At 35.5% G+C, this 22,801-nt stretch overlaps 1 protein-coding gene across 1 annotated transcript in view; it reads left to right on the forward strand.

Moving 5' to 3' along the window:
- The window catches only part of LOC127958430 (neuronal acetylcholine receptor subunit alpha-7-like), a 36,734-nt gene extending 23,421 nt beyond the window's left edge, over positions 1–13,313 (forward strand). The window contains exons 5-10 of the mRNA XM_052557332.1: positions 4,941–5,020; positions 6,161–6,328; positions 9,619–9,813; positions 9,903–9,989; positions 10,112–10,221; positions 12,005–13,313. Of these exons, the coding sequence (XP_052413292.1) occupies positions 4,941–5,020; positions 6,161–6,328; positions 9,619–9,813; positions 9,903–9,989; positions 10,112–10,221; positions 12,005–12,544 (1,180 nt within the window). The 3' untranslated portion in view covers positions 12,545–13,313. The remainder of the gene's footprint in view (positions 1–4,940; positions 5,021–6,160; positions 6,329–9,618; positions 9,814–9,902; positions 9,990–10,111; positions 10,222–12,004) is intronic.
- Positions 13,314–22,801: the final 9,488 nt, after the last annotated feature.

The raw sequence follows: 22,801 nt of genomic DNA on the forward strand, positions 1-22,801 counted from the left end.
AATTTGTGTAAATGATGAGGGTATTTCAGTTTTGGGTGAATTATCCCTTTAGGCATTATTATATCTTGGGTGGACTTTGAAAACTCAAGCCTCGTGTCAACACTCAGTAGATTCGAGTCACCATCTGTGCCATCTGAATAGAAGTCTATGTGATGCACTCAGTTTTATAACATCATACTTCACTCTAGTTGATCTTACCACAGAATTGAGAGCTCAGGCAATAAAGACAGGCAGTGAAACATCAGTTTACACATTGCAAGTTGGCATTAGGGGACACTGGAGGCAACTTTATTTTTTAATTATTTGTAAAAAAATAAATAAAAAAAATTTATAACTCACAAACTAATACATTTCCATCTGCCAACAGCAGCAGAACAATTAAAACATTTACACTGAGAATGGTTTAATCATAATATTGAATTATGAATTTAAGTAAGAGTGTCATAATAAAACTTTTAAGTAACAATTTAAAGATAAAATTGTAAAGGCATTAAAAATACTGGGCATTAAAAAGCTCACATTTTTATGTTTAACACAGTAAAATTATCTTTTTTTTCAGGTAGGGGTGGAATTATAAGTATGTGCTGAATAAGTGTTAGCAGCTTACTTTTCATTGGAAATATAAAATCAGCACATAATTGAAATATATATAATTATAACATATATTAATGCATAGTAGTGTACTCTCTCACTTCATACTTAATGCCCCTCATCTGTACTGTTATACATGCTGTCGTGTTTGTGTGTGCCGAGAGATGTCAGATGTAGGGTTATGTATTATTATTATTTAAATCATAGATATTGAATTATATCATATCAGCCAGTGCCTCGTTTTGTTTTGCTGGGCCTTTAACATCAGATGATAGTGTGTCAAGAGCTTGTGACTGTGTGTTTTTTGGCAATGTATATTAATAAAGGGTATAAACCCAGGCTTATTATAACTGGATTGAGTACAACAATAATTAAAATGAGCTTTTATTTTGGTTCAGAACTACAGCAACATATTGTGTGCCAGATTTTGTGTGCAACACAAGCAGATTACAGCTGCGTGATTTAATGAGTGATGAAAACTACTGGGCTTGAAAGACAATGTAATAAAAAAAAAAACATTTGGCAAGTCACTAAGAACATTTCACTAGTTTGCATCCTTGAAAGTGGTAAATAAGAGAAGGTTCTGTAAGAGAAACTTACATCTGCCACTCAAAGATCAAGTAGTTTGTAGGAGGAAGGAAACAAATGTAATATTTAAATCTACTAACTTAGTATAGTTATCAGTTGACTTAGTAATGTGTCCTTTATTCATTGCTCTATTGGTCTGCAAACAGTTTATTTCCACCATATTAGTTAATAATACCATCCTAACAATAGCATTATGTTCTGACCAATACATTGGTTTTAATTGAACACATTTGTCATGGATAATTAGAGTTGCAGTTAAATGTGTCTGTGTGATAGAGAAATGGGAGCTGTGTTTTGTGTCAGTGACTGACAGCAGTAATTGGCTTCTCTATGGGCAGGCTTCATAAATCTGCATTATGCAAATTTATTTTGTCGTATCTTGACAGGTGTTACCTCTTCCTAAAACTGCATTACAACAACTTACTTGCTTTGTGAGGAAAAGATGTAAAGAGCTTTTAATGCATCTTCTGAATTCTGCCAGATCATGCACGCCTTAAAATACCGTGCATGGCCACTTGTATCAATAACATTGATCCTCTTTTCAGGAGACATTAGCTAAAACATCAGGTCATATCAAGATGAATACATTAAGAGAACATGCAAGAGATGCTGACTTTGCTGTCTGACTCTGAGGATGAGGTAAAAGAGGATAAACCTCTAAAGACAAGGCAAGATGCAATATTCAATGAGGGATGGGATGCAGTGCATTGTGCCAATTAAGCAATCTAATGTAAAAGTGCAGGACAGTAGCTAATAAAGAATGTGTGATCATCCATTGATTCTTCTATTTGTTTTAGAATAGATAGATGTTTGGTAATTTGGATGAATCTGATGATTTAGTATGTGTCTGTGTGGATTTTCTTGAGTGAAGATTGATGGAGAATGCATCCGTGCACAATGGAAAGCTGTCAATTTCACGTTATCTCAGAGAGGCAAGAGGATATGGTCAAAGAGACGCTTCTTTTCTCAGCTAGACAATGAACCACCTGTTGTTCACGAAAACCTTAAAACTGAAAAAGACGTCAGCTACAAACTAAAGAATATTCACTATTAAAACTGCTCTCTGTGAGATTTCAAATCTGATTAAGGGAAGCATAGACGCCATTTAATACAGTTTTAAACTGGAAGACAAAACTAATTACAAATTATTTTTTGTTTATATACTGCATGTTGAATTAATGCAATAAAAATTATAACCAAATCAATAATTAATGCCAAGTGTAAGTATTCATTGTTCAGAAATAACGGGCTAATTTTCGTAGTTTTGATTTGAATCCCTAACAGATTTGCCATTGACTTACTCTTGTACAAGCACAATGGATATTTTATGTTGAGCAAAGGCATCATTGTGAGCATGACAGGTGATTTGTATTGCAAAATTGGTAATTTGCTGGCTGGTTCTTGTGTGTCAAAATAATTATTCTTTGTCATAATGTGAGATATTGCCCCTTTTTTTTACTATGGCTGGCAGCCTTCTTTCAGTTTGTCAGGTTGTCAAATGTCAAACAAGCTTTCTGAGAAATGGAAAGGATTAGAGACATTATTACCTTGGCAATGCTGCTGAAAGGTCATCTTTGACGTCCAACAGCAAAGAGCAGTGACAGAGTTAAAATCTCTCTGTACAGAACTTAGAATGGGATTATGTTCTCTATGAAAAAAAAAAAAAAACCTTTTAGGACAAGTTTTAAGATTGAAAGGTTAAAACCCAGCATTATTAAAGGGGGGGGGGGGGGTGAAATGCTCGTTTTCACTCAATCTCCTGTTAATCTTGAGTACCTATAGAGTAGTACTGCACCCTTCATAAATCCAAAAAGTCTTTAGTTTTATTATATTCATAAGAGAAAGATAGTCTGTACCGATTTTTCCCGGAAAAACACGACCAGCTGGAGGCGTGACGTGTGGGCGGAGCTAAAGAATCACGAGTGCGAATAGGCTTTTGAGTTGAGAGCGTTTGGGAGCTGACATTACCTTGAGGAAAAAACCATCATCCAAAACAAACCATGGCTAACAGTAGTTCAGCCGTTTATTTATGATCCAGAACCAGATCCCCAGGCTGAAACTGAATGAGAGCAGCAGCAGCAACGACTCGCTCCGAGCGGGGCTCGAACCCGGGTCTCCGGCATGGGAGGGGACGCACTAACAAGGAGGCAGAGATATTTGAAGCAGTTTTACTCACCGCATGCGGTTCCAACACACGATTGTGACCCTTTTTCGTTGGGATTGCATCATCCTTAAGAAATAAACGATACGCAAATCCGTCGTCAAACTGGGCCTTGTTTGTAAAACAAGCATCTTCAAAATGCAGGGAACAAACAAAAACACTTGCACAACTCCGTTGATGCTCTGTAAAAATAAACTCCATCCACTGGTCCCTTAATGCTGTTTTTTTTTTGGTAATCTGTGCAGGGTTTTCTTGCCCTGGCAACCAAAAACACACTTCTTTTGTGACTTTTCGCGACGCTGTCGCTCTGATCAGTGAAGTCTGTTGTGCTCTCAGTGCTCAACAGTGCTCATTCCGCTCCATCTAACGTCACACAGAGCCAGACTCGAAAAAAACTTTCCGAAATTTGTGACAAACCGGAAGGAGTATTTTGGGAACAAAAATACTCCTTCAAATGTACAACTTAATTTTTGAAACTTTGTCCATGTTTAGCATGGGAATCCAACTCTTTAACAGTGTAAAAAACTCAGTATGCATGAAATAGCATTTCACCCCCCCCTTTAAAAAAATAAAAATAAAAATAAAAACTACTAATCAGTTTTCTATTAAAAACTATCAGAAATTGTAAATTTTTGTTAACTTAAAATAAAAGAAAATATTACATGAAAACATAAATATACATATAGTTACTTGCTAAGGGAACATTTCAAATTTTTAAAGCTGAAATACATATAAATAGATATAAATACAAAACACACACATATAAATATATATATACATACACATGACATGCATTTTTCGGCATTTTTGCATTAGCATCCACAGTGCCTGAAGCTAGAGTACATCTACACAAACAAACACACTGTACTAAACACACACACACACACACACACACACACACACACACACATATATATATATATATATATATATATATATATATATATATATATATATATGTGATGCTCATTGTGTTCCCACATCCCTGTCCACTCACATAAACACAACTGCAAGCTACAAAAACTGTCCAAATACTAATTAAATGACAAATGTGCCAAATAAAAGATCAGGACATGTGTATAATTACTATGAAATATTTAAAGCCATATTTCGTACCTCTTACAGGTACATACAAAAAAGTCCTAACTGTCATTGAGGATTTATTACATTATTATACAAAGGTATTATCAAACGCCTCTGTCCCTGCTCAGATTTGACCTGATTTCATTTCATAATCATTTGCTGATGGGACTTTTGGTATGTATGATTAATTATGGATAAGTTTTTGAATAATACAGGTGCTGGACTGCCTCCTTGTAATCACAGTGCCAATTGAACTGGACATTTTAATCAACAGAATATTAGTTTTGTGGGAGGTAGAAGTAACACAAAGGACATGGACACATATATTATTCTATAGAGAGCTACTTGGATTGAAACAATTGAAGGTCATTTGGAACCGATCACATTGTGTAAATAGCAAATGGTTTTTGATTGGCTAGTGTGTGTTACTTTATGAAGATTACAAGGCAGCAAACATTTCAAGAATGCAGTTGCTAAAATAAATTCTGACTGAACTTTGTTCTGTATTTCTCGACAGTGCCGATGAGAGATTTGATGCCACCTTTCATACGAACGTCCTGGTTAATGCATCAGGTGCTTGTCAGTACATACCACCAGGTACAATTTATTCTTGCCACTGTATCAGCCACACAAATACGCCTTTGTCTTAAACTGAAGAGATTAGTTAGGGATACACAATTTATTGCTGCTAATTTGATCACTGACCAATATTAGAGATTTTTGTATTTCTTGGTTAATAATAGATATTCAATTCAATTTATGTTTTTACATTTACATTTATGCATTTAGCAGATGCTTTCATCCAAAGTGACTTACAATGCATTCAGGCTATACATTTTTTTGACCAGTTCTACATTTAGATTACATTTAACACTTACTTCAATTTAGTTTAAACTGTTATTTTAGTATCCTTGATATGCTTTTATTATATAATATATATAATATAATTCTTGGTCATATATTACAGTTTTTCATTTCAATTTGTTAAAGCAATTTAGTTTTTGTCACTTTATCATTTTCTTTTTCTTTATTAAGCTTTACTTAATAATAATGGGCATATTTAAAAAACCTAATCATTGAATTGCAATGCTACATAATTTTTAGCAAATCTAAATAAATATAAATTTTCGTTCTGTACATTCTAATATTTTGATGTAAATTCACATGTAGCAGTTAAAATGCACTTATTTTGTCTTTATTTAGACAAAATAGTGTCAAGTTTCTAATATCGATCATTTAGCGGTTATCTGCCAAAATGAAAATAAAAAATCATATTGGCTATTTTTCTGGAATTGGTCACACTTTAAGGTCCTATTATCAGCATTAACTAACTATTAAACATGACTTTTGCCTCAAACTCCTAACTTGCTGCTCGTTAATAGTTAATAAGGTAGTTGCAAAATATGCTCATGCAGAATAAGACATTAATATATGCTTTATAAGTACTAATAAATAGCCAATACACTTGTAATATGCATGCTTTATAGTGAGAATTTGCCCTTAAATTAAAGTGCTACCCAGAATTTTAACCTGTACTTTACTGAATAACTCAATTAGAGAGAACTTGCTTCATTATTTTATGTTTCTACACTCGTTGTTTGTCTGCAGTTAGTTTTGCAGATTTAACAAGTTTTATATGTTGTATAGTTAATAGAATTTTCATAACAGTTCAACACAATTTTCTCTATTGCTGTGATTGATTTTGTTGATACGTGTGTGTTTGTATGTAATCACCAGGTATTCTGAAGAGTACATGTTACATAGATGTGCGCTGGTTCCCGTTCGATATACAGAAATGTGATCTCAAGTTTGGCTCCTGGACTTATAACGGCTGGCTGCTGGACCTGCAGATGCAGGCGGTGGACATCTCCACATACATCCCCAATGGAGAATGGGATTTAGTGGGTAAGAGTGCCTGACATTACCATTGAGATGATAACAGAGAGCTTTCACCAGGTGGAGAAAACAAGCAGAGGCGGGGATCTGTGTGCAGGTAGTTTAATAAAGTGACAAAAAATGAAACAAAATACAGGAAGAACAGCAAATGCAGCATTCAACAACTGGCAAAGCACAAGAGAAATACACGTTAGTTTGCATAGTTTTTGTTGTATGTTTTTGTAATTTATTATTAATAAAATATGTATATATACCTTATATATGTTTTTTTTTTCTTTTTTTTTGCATCTTTTGTTTTTTGTTGCTTTGCATCTAGCTGAAATAAAATAGTCTTTATATATTTTATTTTATTGTAGTTAGGCTAATGTTTATTTTATTTCAAGAAATGAAAATGTTTTATGGATTTAGAGTGAGCATTTTGTGAGGAAACAAATCCATTTTTATGAAAGCATTGAGTACAAACACTGTGACTCGCACATTCTTTTGTTAATGCTATAGATCTGTTTGCTTTTCACACATTTGGAGGATGAGTGTCAGTAATGTATTAGTGTGTTTTTGTGTGTTTGAATGGTTTCTTTGCCTGGAGGGAAACTATTGATAATTTCTGCCCCCGCATCTACTTCATTGAAAAGTGTGAAAGTGTTGTTGGCTCATCTGAATGCCGAGGTGATCATTTCATCCTCGCTGCTGGACTGTAGGGAACACCAATTTAGTATGCGATACATAAGGTCTATGAAAGACACTCTTCTTTTTTATCTCAATTCTCAGGTGGAGAATGAAAAGAAAGTGTCTTGACTCATATTCTCATGAGAGCATATCTTCTGTTGTTTTTATGGATTAAGACATACAGAATTTTAACATCCTGTCAATCACAACAAAGTCATTTACTTTTCGATAAAATTGTATTTCATTGTTCTGCCGCTGAATTAAAAAAAAGGTCATTGTGACTTTTTATGTCGCAATTCTGACTTTTTTTTAGAAACTCACATTTGCAAGTTATGAAGTCAAATCGCAAGATAAAAACGTGCAATTGTGAGATATAAATTTGCACTTCTGACTTTTCTTTTCTTGCAATTGCGAGTTTCTATCTCGAAATTCTGATCTGTGAGATATAAAGTAAAATTGCTATTGCGAGTTACAAAGTACAAAACTAAGGGGGAAAAAAGATAGTTAGTGACTCGCAGTTCTGATTTATTTCTCAGAAGTGTGAGTTAGTGATTATGCGACTCTGACTCTGTAACTCAATTATCACACAATTGCATGCGATTTATGCAGTTCTGAGAAAAAATGTAGCAATACAAAGATAAACAATTAAAATGTTTATTCTATATTTAGTGTTGGAAACCAGCGTCTATAGTAACATGATTAATTAAATAACATTGTTAATGTGTTAAATTCTTGTGGTTGTGCAACACCGTAGGTGATGTTTTGCACTAATGTTAGAAATATTAATATTAGAGATGAATGTTTATTTGGCACAGTTTTTCTAATCTCATAATCTGATCACGTTTGGCTTTTTAATCTCTCTGTTTCTGTCTCGGTCTCTCATTTTTTCGCTTTCAATGCCAGTGCGACCCAGGGTCTGTTCGACAGATGGGGTCCTGATGGTAGTTGGCAGTGATTTGACACTGATTCTGGCCGGCACTAATGGCCAGTTGTGTGCCAAGGTTGTGCAATCTGTGAACGGGTATCTTTTACACCGCAGAGAGTCACACGCTGCACACACACAGCCGAAACCAACTGCTCAGCCTGTTGCAGAGAAGTGTAAACATATATGATGTGTAACACAAATCTATTAGATTGTTTTCCCTTATTTCATCTCACAAATTTGCATTACTATGATTGCAAACGCACACAAACCACATCACTCAGGTAGGTCTTCTGTAATCAGTTAAATGACTCAAACCAGCAAATTGCTTTGATGTGATTGTCTCTGAGTGCCATGACAATTCTGGCCAGCGTGAAATCCTGATGAAAGCTCTTCCTCCGCCTGCCTAGTTTGATTAATTACAATTTTGATTTCATTTTTAATCAATTGGAGAGGAGGGCTGTCTGACCCTGACAGATCAAGACTTTCTAATTTGCAACATCTCATGTGGTTGTTTCCCTGGACTCTTGCAGCTGGTAGAAATAATGTTTATTTCATGCATTTTGGAATATATATGTGTTTCAATGTCATTTAAACTAGGGTTGGGCATGTTTGACTGTGAAGTACCGAGTTATTGAATCGTATGCGTACTTTAGAGAGCACCGTAGGATTAAGTGGATTGCATTGCAAAAAATTAGGAAAATGGAAAGTAAATATTAGTCTTGTGCATGCACGGATCAAGGACAAGACACGGAACAAATAATGGCTGGATTTTGTGTTTGCTTTAGATTCAACAAAGTTTTAAAAGTTATGCACTTTAAAGGTCAATAAGGTCCTGTCTGAGATTTGGTCCTGAAACAAATACGCCCGTCTTGACTGACAGCCTTTGTTTTCAGAAAGATCTTCATCTCAGTTCTGTTGCGGAAGGGTTACTTTGAAGTCCTGCCTTAGCTTTGACCTTTTACCAATCTGCTAGTGCTTTTAACAAAGAGAGCATAACAAATACAGTAGGGTCTAAAACTTAACAAAAGGTTAAAGTTTTCTGACACACACATTGATCATTGACCTTTATTCATTATATATCAGTTTTTTCTTTTTTAACCCTGTAACCAAAATATTAGGCATTTATATATGGTTTAAAAAATATATTTTGAAATTATGAAATGCATTTTATATAAAATAATCTAAAATCAATAGACAAAATGTATTTACGTTTATTTAAAATGTAAAAAGGTGAGCTTATAAGTTACAAAATTGAGAAAAAATTGCTAAATAATTTTTACTTAGTTTCTCACAATGACAAATTCTTATAATAACATCTCTTGATAAACTTTCTCATATTTATGACTTATTTTCTCATTATATTTACATAACATTACAAGAAAGCTTCTCGTAATTATGAGGTGTTTAGTCATTAATAAAAAGTTTCTCATTATTATGAGATGTCATTATAAAGAAAAATCATTATTATTATTACATATGCAGAATCATATTTTAATAAAATGAGGCAATACCTGGTTTACATCGGAGAGACTAAGTGTGAGATCAAAGATATAGTATGTACAGAGTATGCATTGATTGCAGTATGTAAGACAATATCTAAACACAGGATTTATGCAAGTAGTGCTTCATTTAATGCATTCTGCATTTGTGGAAAACACCTGCTGTTGGTATGAAATAAATCTGAATGTGTTCCTTTGTGTTTTGTCAGGGGTCCCTGGGAAGCGTAATGAGTTGTATTATGAGTGCTGTAAGGAGCCGTACCCTGACGTGACTTTTACAGTAACGATGCGCAGGCGAACATTGTATTATGGTCTGAACCTGCTCATTCCCTGTGTGCTCATCTCTGGCCTGGCTCTCCTCGTCTTCCTGCTGCCTGCAGATTCTGGAGAGAAGATATCACTGGGTAAGAACCATAAAGCTTTCTCTTTTTTAAGTTTATGCACAATTATGCATGAAGGAATGACATTAGTTTTCCACTTTCCCGTCTGTTAGGTATCACTGTCCTCTTGTCATTGACGGTCTTCATGCTGCTAGTGGCTGAGATCATGCCGGCCACCTCTGACTCAGTTCCTCTCATAGGCAAGTCCAAATTGCTGGATTTTCATATTATAGACTCAATCACATGAAGAACAGTTTGGCTGTTGATGAGGTGTTAGTACAGCTTGCAGGTTTTAATGCTTGTGTCTTCTTTGTCTCGGTAGCTCAGTACTTTGCCAGCACCATGATGATTGTGGGTTTGTCGGTTGTTGTCACCGTCCTCATTCTGCAGTTTCATCATCACGATCCACAAGGTGGAAAGATGCCAAGATGGGTGAGTGAAAACTCTAAGCATATTGTTTAAGATTAAAAAAGATCTTGCATGACTTTGACATCAGAACAGGGTTATCATTGTTTACTAAAACTAAAACCATGAAAACATGTTCATTCCTTGAAAAGATGAAAAAATATGTCTGCTAGTTGCCAAGACAACATTTATATATTTTTTTATAAAATAACTAATTAAAAAGAAAAAACAGACTCACACAGAAACATCTGCCTCATTGCCAGGAGATGCACAAATGAAAATGTGTTCTAAAATGACCCTAAAATATCAAAACATGCTTGATATCCTCCGACTGGATTCAAGACATGGCATGTTTTTATGTAAAACTGGTCAACTCCAATTGCACAAAACTGACTTTAATCTTTACAAAAATAGTATAGTTTATTCCATCCTTCAGACTTTCTCCTCATCCACCCTACCCTCTTAAAAAAAAAAAAAAAAAACAAGCTTCCGAAAGGGAGTTGTTGCAATGATGCTGTATAATTTGGGGTTCCCCAAATAATCTTTCATAAAGTGCCCATATTATGACATTTCAAATATCTCCTTTGATGCAGTGTGTAATGTACTGTAGTTGTATGTGAATGTAAACGATCTGCAAAGTTGTTAAGCCAATAAATAAAGTTATCTCTCAAAAGAAAGAATTGACTCTGAACAGCCTAAAGGAGTCTACAGTAATTCAAATCCCTCTTCCGTGACAGCTACATGTCACACTGTATCATTTGCTTAATGCCCACATATGTTCTACATTGGCTGGCTGTGAACAACTTGACCCGATGACTTTAACTGATGACTTCTTCTCTAATCTCGGGGAGTTCAGCGCAGGATTCACAAAACACTTGATCTGCTGACTGTTTTTGTGGACCAGCTGGCTCCACTGAATCACAACCTGAGACTATTGTAAATAATAAATGTTTATATTTTCTATTGAGTGTTCAAAATACCGAAAGGTGGGGTTTAAAAAGACTCAATCTTAGAACTGCTTTGAACGAATTGCAATTTTTTTTTTTTTTGCTTTCATGCATGTAATCCTATTGTAGGACACTGCCAAAACAATATAAGTAACCTTTAAAATGGCATTATTAGGGCATTAAAAAAACATTAGCTTGAAGAAGCTTTTTTCCATTGTAAAGAACCTTTTGTGCAATGGAAAGTTTCCATGGATGTTAAAGATTTTATATGCAACCAAAGGTGCAAATAAAGGACCTTTATTTTTAACAGTGTAAGTTCATGAAATCACTTCACATCATTGCACGCTGTTACTGCAATATTTGTTTTAAGCTATCACCAATTGTGTAATCTTTAACTTAAAATACAGCTTCCATTCAAACAACCAGTGCTGCATCCACAAAAACAAAACTACAATAAAAATCCACTAAAATAAAATCGCTTTGGAAAAACTCTAAGAAAACTTCCTGAACCCTGAATTTACTAAATGTAGGTGAGATGTAGAATGGCTTGGCATCACGGAGAGGTAATGAGGTCTATTTGTATTAAAGTTTAATGTCTCCTCTGCTGCTCTTACGAGAAGAAAAGAGCTCTCCGCTTCAGCTTGCTGGTGTTTCTTATTTAGTTCATGTCCAGTGGGACGCGTACCTGATGCTTGAAACAGGTCTAAATCTTTAAACACAAGAAACCTTCAGTGGACACTTTCTCTCATAAGCTAATGAAATACACTAACTTAATACAGCATATCATCATTATTAAAACAGGAATGCATGATGCACCCATCTACGGGCTTCATCTTTTAGTACATTCTTCCTGTTCTTCTCAGGTACGTGTGATCCTGCTCAACTGGTGCGCCTGGTTCTTGCGCATGAAGAAGCCGGGTGAGGAGCGCAAAGCCAGCTACAAATACGAGCACTCTCCAGAGCACCACGCCAGCGCCAGCAGCATTCAGATGGGAGTAATGCCCGGTCAGCCGCCTTCTGCCAACTCCACCAATGGTCACATGAACCTGTACTTTGGCTTCCACTCCATTGACAGCGCATGCTGCCCTCCCAGCAGTGACTCCGGTGTGTCCTGCAGCGGTGGGCGAGTCGGCGGGTCACCAAACGAAGAACAGCGGGAGGCAGTCAGGATGTTTGCAGGCGAACAGGAGATCCATCGCATCCTAGTGGAAGTGATGTACATCGCTCAGCGGTTCCGTGACCAGGATGAAGCCGAGGCCATCTGCAGCGAGTGGAAATTTGCGGCAGCAGTCGTGGACCGGCTCTGCCTGGTGGCGTTTTCTCTTTTCTCCATCATCTGCACCTTTACCATTCTCATGTCTGCGCCGAACTTCATCGAGGCAGTCTCGAAGGACTTCACATAATTGCCAAAGCATCACACTTTCTTTTGTTTCTGAAGAAACACCACGCGATTGAGTGTGAGAAGTGTCTACCACCAAAGTCGATTCCTTCCTCTTCTCATCGATCTGGGAGCAACATGAACTATTGTTACAATACTAATGATAAAAAAGAAAACTGACAAAGTTGTGTATTTTTTAAATGTGACTTTTCGAACAAACATACAGACCCTTGGACATGCTGTTCGGGTGATATCTTGTCTTTATATAATGTATGTGGATTGAGCACCTGAGGGCTGGTTTCTGTAAAGATGTGTTCTCAGTGTGCAACACTGTTAGTCACAACAGCTACAAATGTGTCTGTGATATTTATGTGCTAAAAATCAAGCATAATCAATCCCAGAATCCCTTTGGAAGTCACACAGTTTCTTTTAATTTCTTGGCTTTATTAATATTTTTATCATTTAATATTATTTTAGAACCGAACTGACATTTACTTACCAAAGCAACAATAACATATGTTAATGGTAGAATTAACACACTTTGAAAATCACTTTTATCCTTCTGACATCTTTCTTTTTTTTTTGTTATTATTTTTTTTTATATATAAATATTACAGTGATTAGCACATTCAAATCTTTCACTTGTTTCCACATAATCAGAGTGGCGTTATTTTGTGACTTCATTCTGACCCTGTGCTCTGTTGTTTTATGTAAAAACACCATGTAAACACTGTGGATATATGTCATTTTGTTAGAAAATATAGATTTAAAAAATAAAACAATAAAGAAAGTTCCAGGTTAGTCTGTGTATTTTTGAGAAGAAAAAAAACAAACAATTCTAGCATTTACTTCTCACTTTCTGTAGATTGTACCAGGCATATTCTGTGGGCCCAGTTATGTTTCTTTTACAACTTACTAGAGCTTACTAAAGCTTTAAACACACACGTTTGTTTTTGTGTAAAGTGTGTTCATCCCATAGGTGTAATGGTTTTTATTCTGTACAAACTGTATATTCTATGGCCCTTCACCAACCCTACACCTAACCCTAACCCTCACAGGAAACTTTGTACATTTTTACTTTCTCAAAAAAACTCATTCTGTATGATTTATAAGTGTTTTGAAAAATGGGGAGATGGGTTATGTCCTCATAAGTCACCCTCTCCTTGTAATACCTGTGTCATACCCATGTCATTATACAGAGTTGTGTCCTGATATGACACAAAAACAAGAGCACACACACATGCACACACAAACACACACACACACACAAAAGTTGCAAAATGTATAATCCATTTTTTATGTTTTTTTTAAAGGCTTTAATGTTACTTATGCTCAAAACACTAAAAGCTCTGTTGGGAAAGGAGAGAAGTAAAGCATGGAGAGGTAAAGCTTATTCATTGAGTTGGCAGAGTAATGCAGATGATTTTGAGATCCAGTAGTCTCTGGGCCGGTTGGATGGCAACCTCACAGTTACCCCAACATTTGTGGAGTGTCCTAACAGACAAAACAAAAATATACGAAAATAAAATAAAAGATGTCAAAGCTCTGATACTAGTGGTTTAAAAACAGACAGGAGGTAAATATATGGAAGCGTGTTACTGCTTCAAAATAAAAACATGAAGTCAATTGTGATGTAATTTTAATATTAAGTTTATTAAAATTAGAGAATGTCTCACCAACTGTTCCTTGAGTAGTAAATAAGTGTATTAAAATTGTGTCTTGTGACACTAACGACTGCATTAATGATGCTGAAAATGCTGTATTTTTTTATCAAATAAATGAAGCCCAGGGGAGCATAAGTCAAGCCTGAACATTTCAATTAAGAATATGGTCATGAAAAATTTAATTATGATTATTATTCGTGCTAAAACAGTGGGCTTCAGAGAAAAACGTAACTTATATCCCTTTATCTCTGGATCACTTCCATGGGGTAACTATCTAAAGTGTCTGCTGTAGTCATATCACAAAATATATGTTGAAATATCCCTGCATGTTTGGTTTGGTCTCTGTACACTGATATCATGTTAAAGCGAAAATTAAGCTCATCTATGGGCAGGTTGTATTTGCGTGCGTTATTCTGCACCGGCGAGACACACAAACCAACTATTTAACTCAAACTTGTTACTTACCTGTGAAGAATCCTTGAGGAAAAATTAAAAACAAACCAGAAATCGAAAATGACTTGGGCTGACCACTTGTCATCCAACTATGCTCAAACACGAATATTAGGATATTTCCAAGTGTCTGAGTGTGTTGTTTGGAATGGCTATGAACCCCTGCGGCTCCATTCATGAACTATTATACCAGCAGCACACAAGCTCATACATCACTGCCCTTTACTGGACTCACCAACCCAGAGGAAATTGTCCATGTACAATGAGGGTGAACCTCCTGAATACAGAGGGGAAAAAGTGTGAGTGAGTGTTAAACCAGAGACTATTTTAATGCCTTAGATCGGAATAATATAGTCAAGATTTAGATGCATCAAAGGGTATGACATTTTAAACAAGCACGTTTTTAAAATTTGTTTTTAAAATATGTGTCAGTGTTTTCTACAGGATTTTGTGAGACTATAGTGGGTGGACCCTCTAGGGTATTTCAGGGACATGCTCCCTTGTAAGACAATTTGGTAAAATGTAAAGTTAAATGCAACAATTTGGTGTCTGTCAGACATTTTCCAGTGCCTAAAATGAAGTAAAAAAATAAAAACTCTAAGAATTTTTTTTTTACTAGTGTACTCAAAGTCTAATACAGGGTAGCACATACAGGGATGGATTTTGCAGCATTTACTGTTTTAACTTTTTACATGAATTTTTACATGATGATTATTGTACTAAGCTATATGCAATTTTGATTTTAGTCTGACTGACAGGTATTGCCAAAGCAGGCGGCATTAGACCAGTGATCAGGAACCTGGTTATTCAGGAAGCTGTTATAAATCTTCTCCATTTCTTCTGACATCACCACTAGACCTGCTATTGCCTTCTGTAGAGTACAGAGAGAAGTCTGCAGAGAAATGCATGGACAAATAAATACAAACAATCAAGAGCGGCGAGATTAGTGCGATCAATAATCCATTCATTCATATATACGCAAACACACATAGAAAAACATACACAGACAAATAAATAAGTGAATGATTTAGAGGATGCGAATTAATAAAGCCCTAAGTATCTACTGCTCTGCAATTTAGTTTTCAAACTAGTACATAATAATGCTTTTCTTTAGAATTTTCTACACATCTGAAAATACTAGAAAAAAGAAACATCCTCTCAAGGTTTACACAAAACCATTGCACAACCATTTTTAACACCGATCTTAGAATCAGGATGTCAGAATGATTTCTGAAGGATCATGTGACACTAAAGACTGGAATAATAATATTAGCACTAAATAAGTGGTTTGCAGCTGTAGTTTATTATATAAAATCATAGATAAAAGAAATAAAGAGAAACAAATGTAAAAATTTACCTGAAAAAAAAAAAAAAAATGCAGTATAAGCTGCGCACAAGCAATGTTTATTTAATGATTAAAACTGCATTAGGTTTCCACACCAGACCTGCTCATATTTTATAGCAAAAAAAACATAAGTCTTCCCATGAGGCTTCTAAACTTTACAATCTCTACAGGCTTCAAATTTAACAGAACCACAATTTAGCTACACACTGATTTGTCTATTCTTGAACCCTGACATGAAAGATGGCGTGAAAGAAACACACTCCAAATATGACCATCCTCCATTTCCTACCAAAGATGTGTTTCTCAAAGAACGTACTGCTGAACTCAGTAAAGGTGCATCTCACATTGGCACTGAGACCCTTCAGGTGCTCATTAGTAACCTACCATCACAAAAACAAAGGCTCATTAGTTCCTGGCAACACAGGCATATTAACAACAGAACTCAAATTAAAGTCAAAGACAAAACTGCTAAAATTCATCAACTGAGTTACACAGTCTAGCTGCTTAAAGACATCCGTGTTAGTGCACTTGCATTATAAAGAAACATTGTTTAAGGCCTTATAAACTACTATTGGTTTCAGTGTTTTGGTAAAGCTGGGGTTTAAGTGATAGAGATGTGTGCACTGGGGTGTTAATTTATTAGGTAGAGAGAGAATAAAATATGAAAGCACTCCTCCTTGTGAAGTGTTATCTTCTTCTTGCAGGAGTGTGTGACTGTGTTAGTGTGACTAAAATTGTAATTTGATATACATGCAGACATATTGCAGTGCTAGAAGGATGAATGACGTGTAACGGTAAAAAATATGTGCATGTCATCAGCATATGGATGCATGCCATCGATGCGTGAAGACGAGGCTCTACATTGATGTATGTTTTCCTCTCCGAAAGATAAAAAATGAGATAAATGCATGTGAATGCTTTCCTGAAAAATTGGTACTTGTTTGTGAGCACTTTATCAGTTCCTATGGCTTTTAAGTAAGTACATAAAACGAAAGTAAGTGTGTGTTCTTGAGTTTCCTAGACAGAGTTTTGCAAAACAGTGACAGGAAACACAGGTAGGCATGGAGCTAAGGAACAGTCTGAAGTCCTCGTGGATAACAGTGTCTGCAAAGCCCAAACAAGAAGAGGACAACAGAAAATAGAACAACAAAATAGCTTTACAATGGATTCACAAGTGCAACACACAATCTGTAATATAAGGTAGAAGTAGGTGCAAAACATGTGAGACTGCCAAAAACAGAACAATTATATTTTCACTGAACCATACATGAACACAAACACAAGTATAAACATACAAAAAAATTTTTAAGAATCTAGTCATTCATTTAACATGTTTCTTTGGCAGATCATTCTAATCTGACAGTGTCGGCTTCAGTGACAAGGTTCTTGAGAAATTATAAATGACCATATATCAGGTCTTTAATTATAATATCCATAAAGATGTATTCTTTAATTCTTTAAGCAAGGTTTGAAACATTTTTCAGCCCTGCTTATTTTTTTTTATCTATTTGAAAAATAAATTTGAATGCAGGACAGACAATAAAATATGATTCTCTACAGTTTAAAAATATGTGGTCAGTAAGATATATTTGAAAGAAAATGGCATTTTTATTTAGCAAGGATTCATTAAATTTATCAAAAGTGATTTTTAAGCATGTTCACTATTTTTTTTTTTTTTTTTTTCTTGATAAAATCCTGAAAAAAAATGTTTAGCATTTAAATAAGGGCAAGAAGAAGAAGAAAAAGTTTCTTGAGCACCAAATCAACATATGGAAATGATTTAAGAAGGATCTTTATATTAAACAATGAATGACTCTACACTTTGTAGTTGTCCCTGCTGAAGACCTCACACACACACACACACACATAAACCAACCAGGTTTTCAGGTATTTGTGAGCTCATCCATTGCCAGAATCAAGGACACAGCAAGGTGACAGTTTTGCAGGAAGATCCAGTTGCCAATCTTCAGAGCCTCCATAATCATTCTCTCAGGAACAGACCCCTGACCCTGACCCAGCGAGACTGATTTCACCCTGAAATACAAGAAAACCACAATAACTTATCTGCCATGTTTATATTGTAGAGATTGCATTTGCCAAAGTTTCTCAGGTCAATTATTGTTACTACAATTATTTCACATACACCCAAGCCTAAATGACACATCAACACAAACAAATAAACAAACAAACAATAAATTAATAAAAAATATTTTACATGCCAGTCTAAAGATCTCTTTCTATTTCGAGAATAGTTCTTGGATTTCCAAAACTAGTACAAATCATTGACAGAATGCGAAATTTTTGTGGCTTTGTTGGAATATGACTAATGTATCACCTGTTCTCATAGTTGGCAAGCAGAAGCGACCGATAGTAGCATCCAGGCTCAGGCTTACGATTTACTGCAAGACTGAAAGTAATGGGAGTACAGGAAATTGGCAGCAGTGTGAGCTCGAAACAGTGTCTTGAATTTATTTCTATTATATTCTGGCTGCAAGAAAACGATCTGTGCAGAGGCATGACATGAAAGGATTACAGAGGGTTAAAAACCATTTGAGTGAAAGGATTTTGGAGCCAGTTTAGCAATATGGCAGATGTATAGCAGATGCTGGTTGGCAAACAAGAATGTAATTCTAGACAACCTAGCCAAGAAAATGATTAAAGTAGTGGTCAAGTAAGGCTGCTACTATCATAATGTGATCCTAAAAGAAGAGTGTATCACCCAGGATGACACCAAGTGGTGATACGCACCAGGAGGCAATGACTATGTGACCTCTGAATGAGACAGAGAGAGATTTGGTGAGGGATGTCATGGCTGAAAGGAAGAAGAACTCATCACAAATATTGCTGAGGTGATCATATATGACATGTCGACATGGCACATGCACAAGAGGAGGAAGTGATGTACACTGTTGAATGTCATGAGCACAGCAGTGTTAAAAGAAGCATGGGATTTAAAGAAGTGAAGTGTAGCTGAAGAAGATTAGAGGTCCAAGCACTGATCCCTGTGGTACCCCAGTTTTGTGCAGAATGTGAAGATTGTATCCTTTCTTGCAAGACAACAAGGACAGCAAAGAAACCAGGACATGACAAAACTTCTCCAGGCCCCCAAAATAACCTTAGACTCCAGAGGGTTAATAAATATCTCATACTGAAGTTTTATATTAGTTAGTCATATTGTATTAGAGTTAGAGAGTGAAAAATAGTGTTACGATAAGAGTTACTGTCTGATTTCCATTTTGTGATTGTTTTATTTCAAGTATAAGCGAGTGATGTTTTAATAAAATGGGAAGAATATACCCAGTTTGATAGAATTAGTTGTGAATATAATTTCTTTTTTAATGCCGTTAAAGCATAACAGTCAGTCCTCTAGTTTAGGTTAGAACAAGTCTCCCAGGTATAAAAAAAAAAAAAAAAAAAAAAAAAAAAAATACACGGCACTTCTGGCTTCTCTGGAACTTCCTCCAGTAGGAAACATGAGTGTTATGAACAGAAAATGTGTGTGTGTGTTTGCATAAGGCTGAAAGTAATATTTCATCATGCTGATACATGTCAGAACAGCATGAAGAACACCATCAAACAGCATGAATTGAGATAAGGGACTTTGATCAAGCAACAAGTCATTATTGATTTGAGTACAAACATTGGAGTGGACTGAAATAAAAAATCATCCAAATAAAATCAGTTAGAATCAATGATGCACAGTATATTGGATTATTACACTCTTATTTCTCTCCAAAGATTTCTCTTTTTTAAATGTCTAAACCATATTAAAATCCTATAATGATTTGAGATATCATTCCTGTCCCCAATGGTACTGCATGAGATATCAAGTTTAAAGGAATAGTTCACCCAATTTTTTTTTTTTTTTTTATTTACTCAGCCTCATGTCATTCCAAGCCTGTATAAGTCTTATAATGAACACACACACACACACACACACACAGTTATTTTGACGAATTTGAAGAACCAAAAGTCGCTTCTACTGTAGGCAAATAAATACAATGGAAGTCAATGGAGACCATAAACTGTTTGATTACCACCAGCATTCTTCAAAAAAATCTTCTTTTATGTTCAACATAAGAAAGAAACTTATACAGGTTGGGAAGAACATGAGGGTGAGTAAATTATGGAAAAAAGCTATCCCTGTAATGGGTTTTTTGTGGATATCCCTATGCTTAAGCCATGCCCAATGAGCAAAGACAACAGAGATGCTTGCCTTCGCAACAGAACTAGGCTCTGGTTACTGGAAAACATGCAAAAATATATTGCTTCACTAAAACAATATAAAGTAACAGCATGGGGCATTTGAGAGATGCTGTTTTAATGGGGACAGATAACGCAGGGCCCTGAGGAAAGGGAAAAATTAGAAAACAGCTCTACAATCTAACAATTAACACAATTAAATCGCATTCATGACTGGTAGAATGATAAATGCCTTCTACATAATTATAATAAGCACTCTCTCTCTCTCTCTCTCTCTCTCTCTCTCTCTCTCTCTCACACACACACACACACACACACACACACACACACAGGTGTTCTTTCTTTCTTTGTCATCACATATACTCTTTCGATCTCCCTGACCTTCTCCAAGCCTCCAGCCCCTCGCAGGAAGTACTGTCACTCCTGCTGGGAGATCTCTCCTCTCTGCATCATGATCTCCACACACAGCATGAAGCTGTAGATGGCCTTGTGCTGCTCAAAAAGGCCACGGGACACGTTTGTGAAGGCGCTCAGCAGAGTCTGAACCAACAGGATCTGTCATCTCATGCTCAGATCTTTGTGCTTCTCTAGTATTGTTGAACAACTGCAAAGAAATTTCAAGGGAATGTATAAACTGGCAAAATGTATACATTGAAGCACTGAAAATCCCTTTGGACAAGCAGTTTGGGTCAGTGGGGTTAAATGAAAGAATAAAAAAAAAACTTTTATATAGTATAACATCTTTTATATAGTATAACATCCTGAAATACTGTTTTAGAATGATTGCTCTAGATTGAAATTACCTGTTTAAAGTACTTCAGGGAGATCTGGGGTCTCTGGGGGTCAATCTCAGACAGGTTTGCAATGACAAAGTACATGATGAAGCCACGTGTGGCATCAGAGCGATACTTCTCTCTGGCTGCGTTGATCATCTCCTCTGTCGTCTCTGTCTTAGCCCCAGCTGAGACTTAATGGCATGAGATGTCATCTGTGCAAGAGGAATAGAATATAAATTGTCAGCCGATTTGTTGCATGTCAAATGTAAGTGTTATATTTCAAACAGAGACAAAAGTAATGACTTGACAGATTGATGTGTTTTATAAAGAGCTCTTAAAATGCAAAAGGAAATGTAAAGCCATTTACATTGACAGCAGTATCAGTGTCACAGAGATGCATGAGACAGTAGCAGAGGTGTCAGACTGAGACAGAGCTGTTTTTGTCTTTAAGACGGATATATCATTCATTGCCAGTCCAACCTTTTGTTAATCTATCAATCTATCTGAACCTCCAGCCTTTCATTACTTTCTGTGGGTGGCATGCAATCTGTGCCTCTGATCCTTCAGCTTGCTCAGGTCTGGCGTAAACACACTACTGTATGTCGGGGTAACTTACTAAAAATGAATTGTGCGCAGTGAAAGCAAAAAGCAACACTGAAACACATGAACGTGGCACAACTCTACTGTACTGCAAAACTATAGAAGTATATGTTTCTATAGTATCAAGTGAAATTTTACAGAAATTATAGAAAAATATGGTAAAATGTTCATGTCGAGTTGTTTGTGACATTTAGACATTTAATTTTTTCCATTTCCAAATCCTGTCCTCAGAAGAAAAGCCATGATATAAAATGTGTCAGCCCTCACTCAAAATAATAATAATAACTGAACACATAATCTTTTTAGTTAACTGTTACATTTGCAGTGTTTGTGAAGTAAACCTCTCCATTTCGTATGCAGCAGCAGTCATTAGCATAGTGGAAAAAAAGGTTTTGTGACAATTCTGTGGCAACATAAAAGAGTTTGGACACTTAAAAAGAATTAATGTAATTTAATTATATAAATTATCAAACAAAGTGGCTTCTGAAAACAAATGATGCAAGACCTTTTCAGAAAAAAACTTTGGTTTTGTCAGATTAGTTTGCAATACATTTTAATTGAAGTGAATGTTAGTGAATTTAGATTATAGTTAAAAAACAATTGGGGTCAATTATTTTTTTATTTTATTTTTTGTCAGAAATGAAAACTTTTATTCAGTAAGGATGCATTAAATTGATCAAAAGTGCCCATAAAGACTTACATTGTTATGAAGAAAAATAAATGTTCTTTTGAACTGCATTTATATATCAGAGAATGAATTGGAAAACATGATAATGGTTTCCACAAAAATACCGCGCAACTGTTTTCAACCAAAATATTTCTTGAGCACCAAATGGCTTTGAAACAGGATACATTTTAAGATACATTAAAACAGAAAACTATTTATTAAACAGTATTTTATATTCTTATAATAATAGTATTTTAAATTGTAATGACAGTTCAAAATATTACAGTTTTTACTGTATTTTTATCAAATAAATATATCCTTGATGAGCATAAGAGACTTAGACAAAAAAAAAAAAAAAAAAATGAAATCTTACCAACCCCAAATGTTTGCAAGGTAGTGTATGAATTCAGATTTCTTTAGAGGGACCACATGTTCAAGCACAATCTTCTGCTGCTTTACATAATAAGTATTGACCTACTGATGTCTAAGTCTTTAAATACTTTCTTCACGCTGAAAATCAGTAAAGAACAAATTATTGTCGAGAATGTTGCCCTCAGAGGTAAAGAGCACTTTGAGA

The sequence above is a fragment of the Carassius gibelio genome, chromosome A1, assembly GCF_023724105.1.
Source record: "Carassius gibelio isolate Cgi1373 ecotype wild population from Czech Republic chromosome A1, carGib1.2-hapl.c, whole genome shotgun sequence".
NCBI classification, from domain to species: Eukaryota; Metazoa; Chordata; class Actinopteri; order Cypriniformes; family Cyprinidae; genus Carassius; species Carassius gibelio.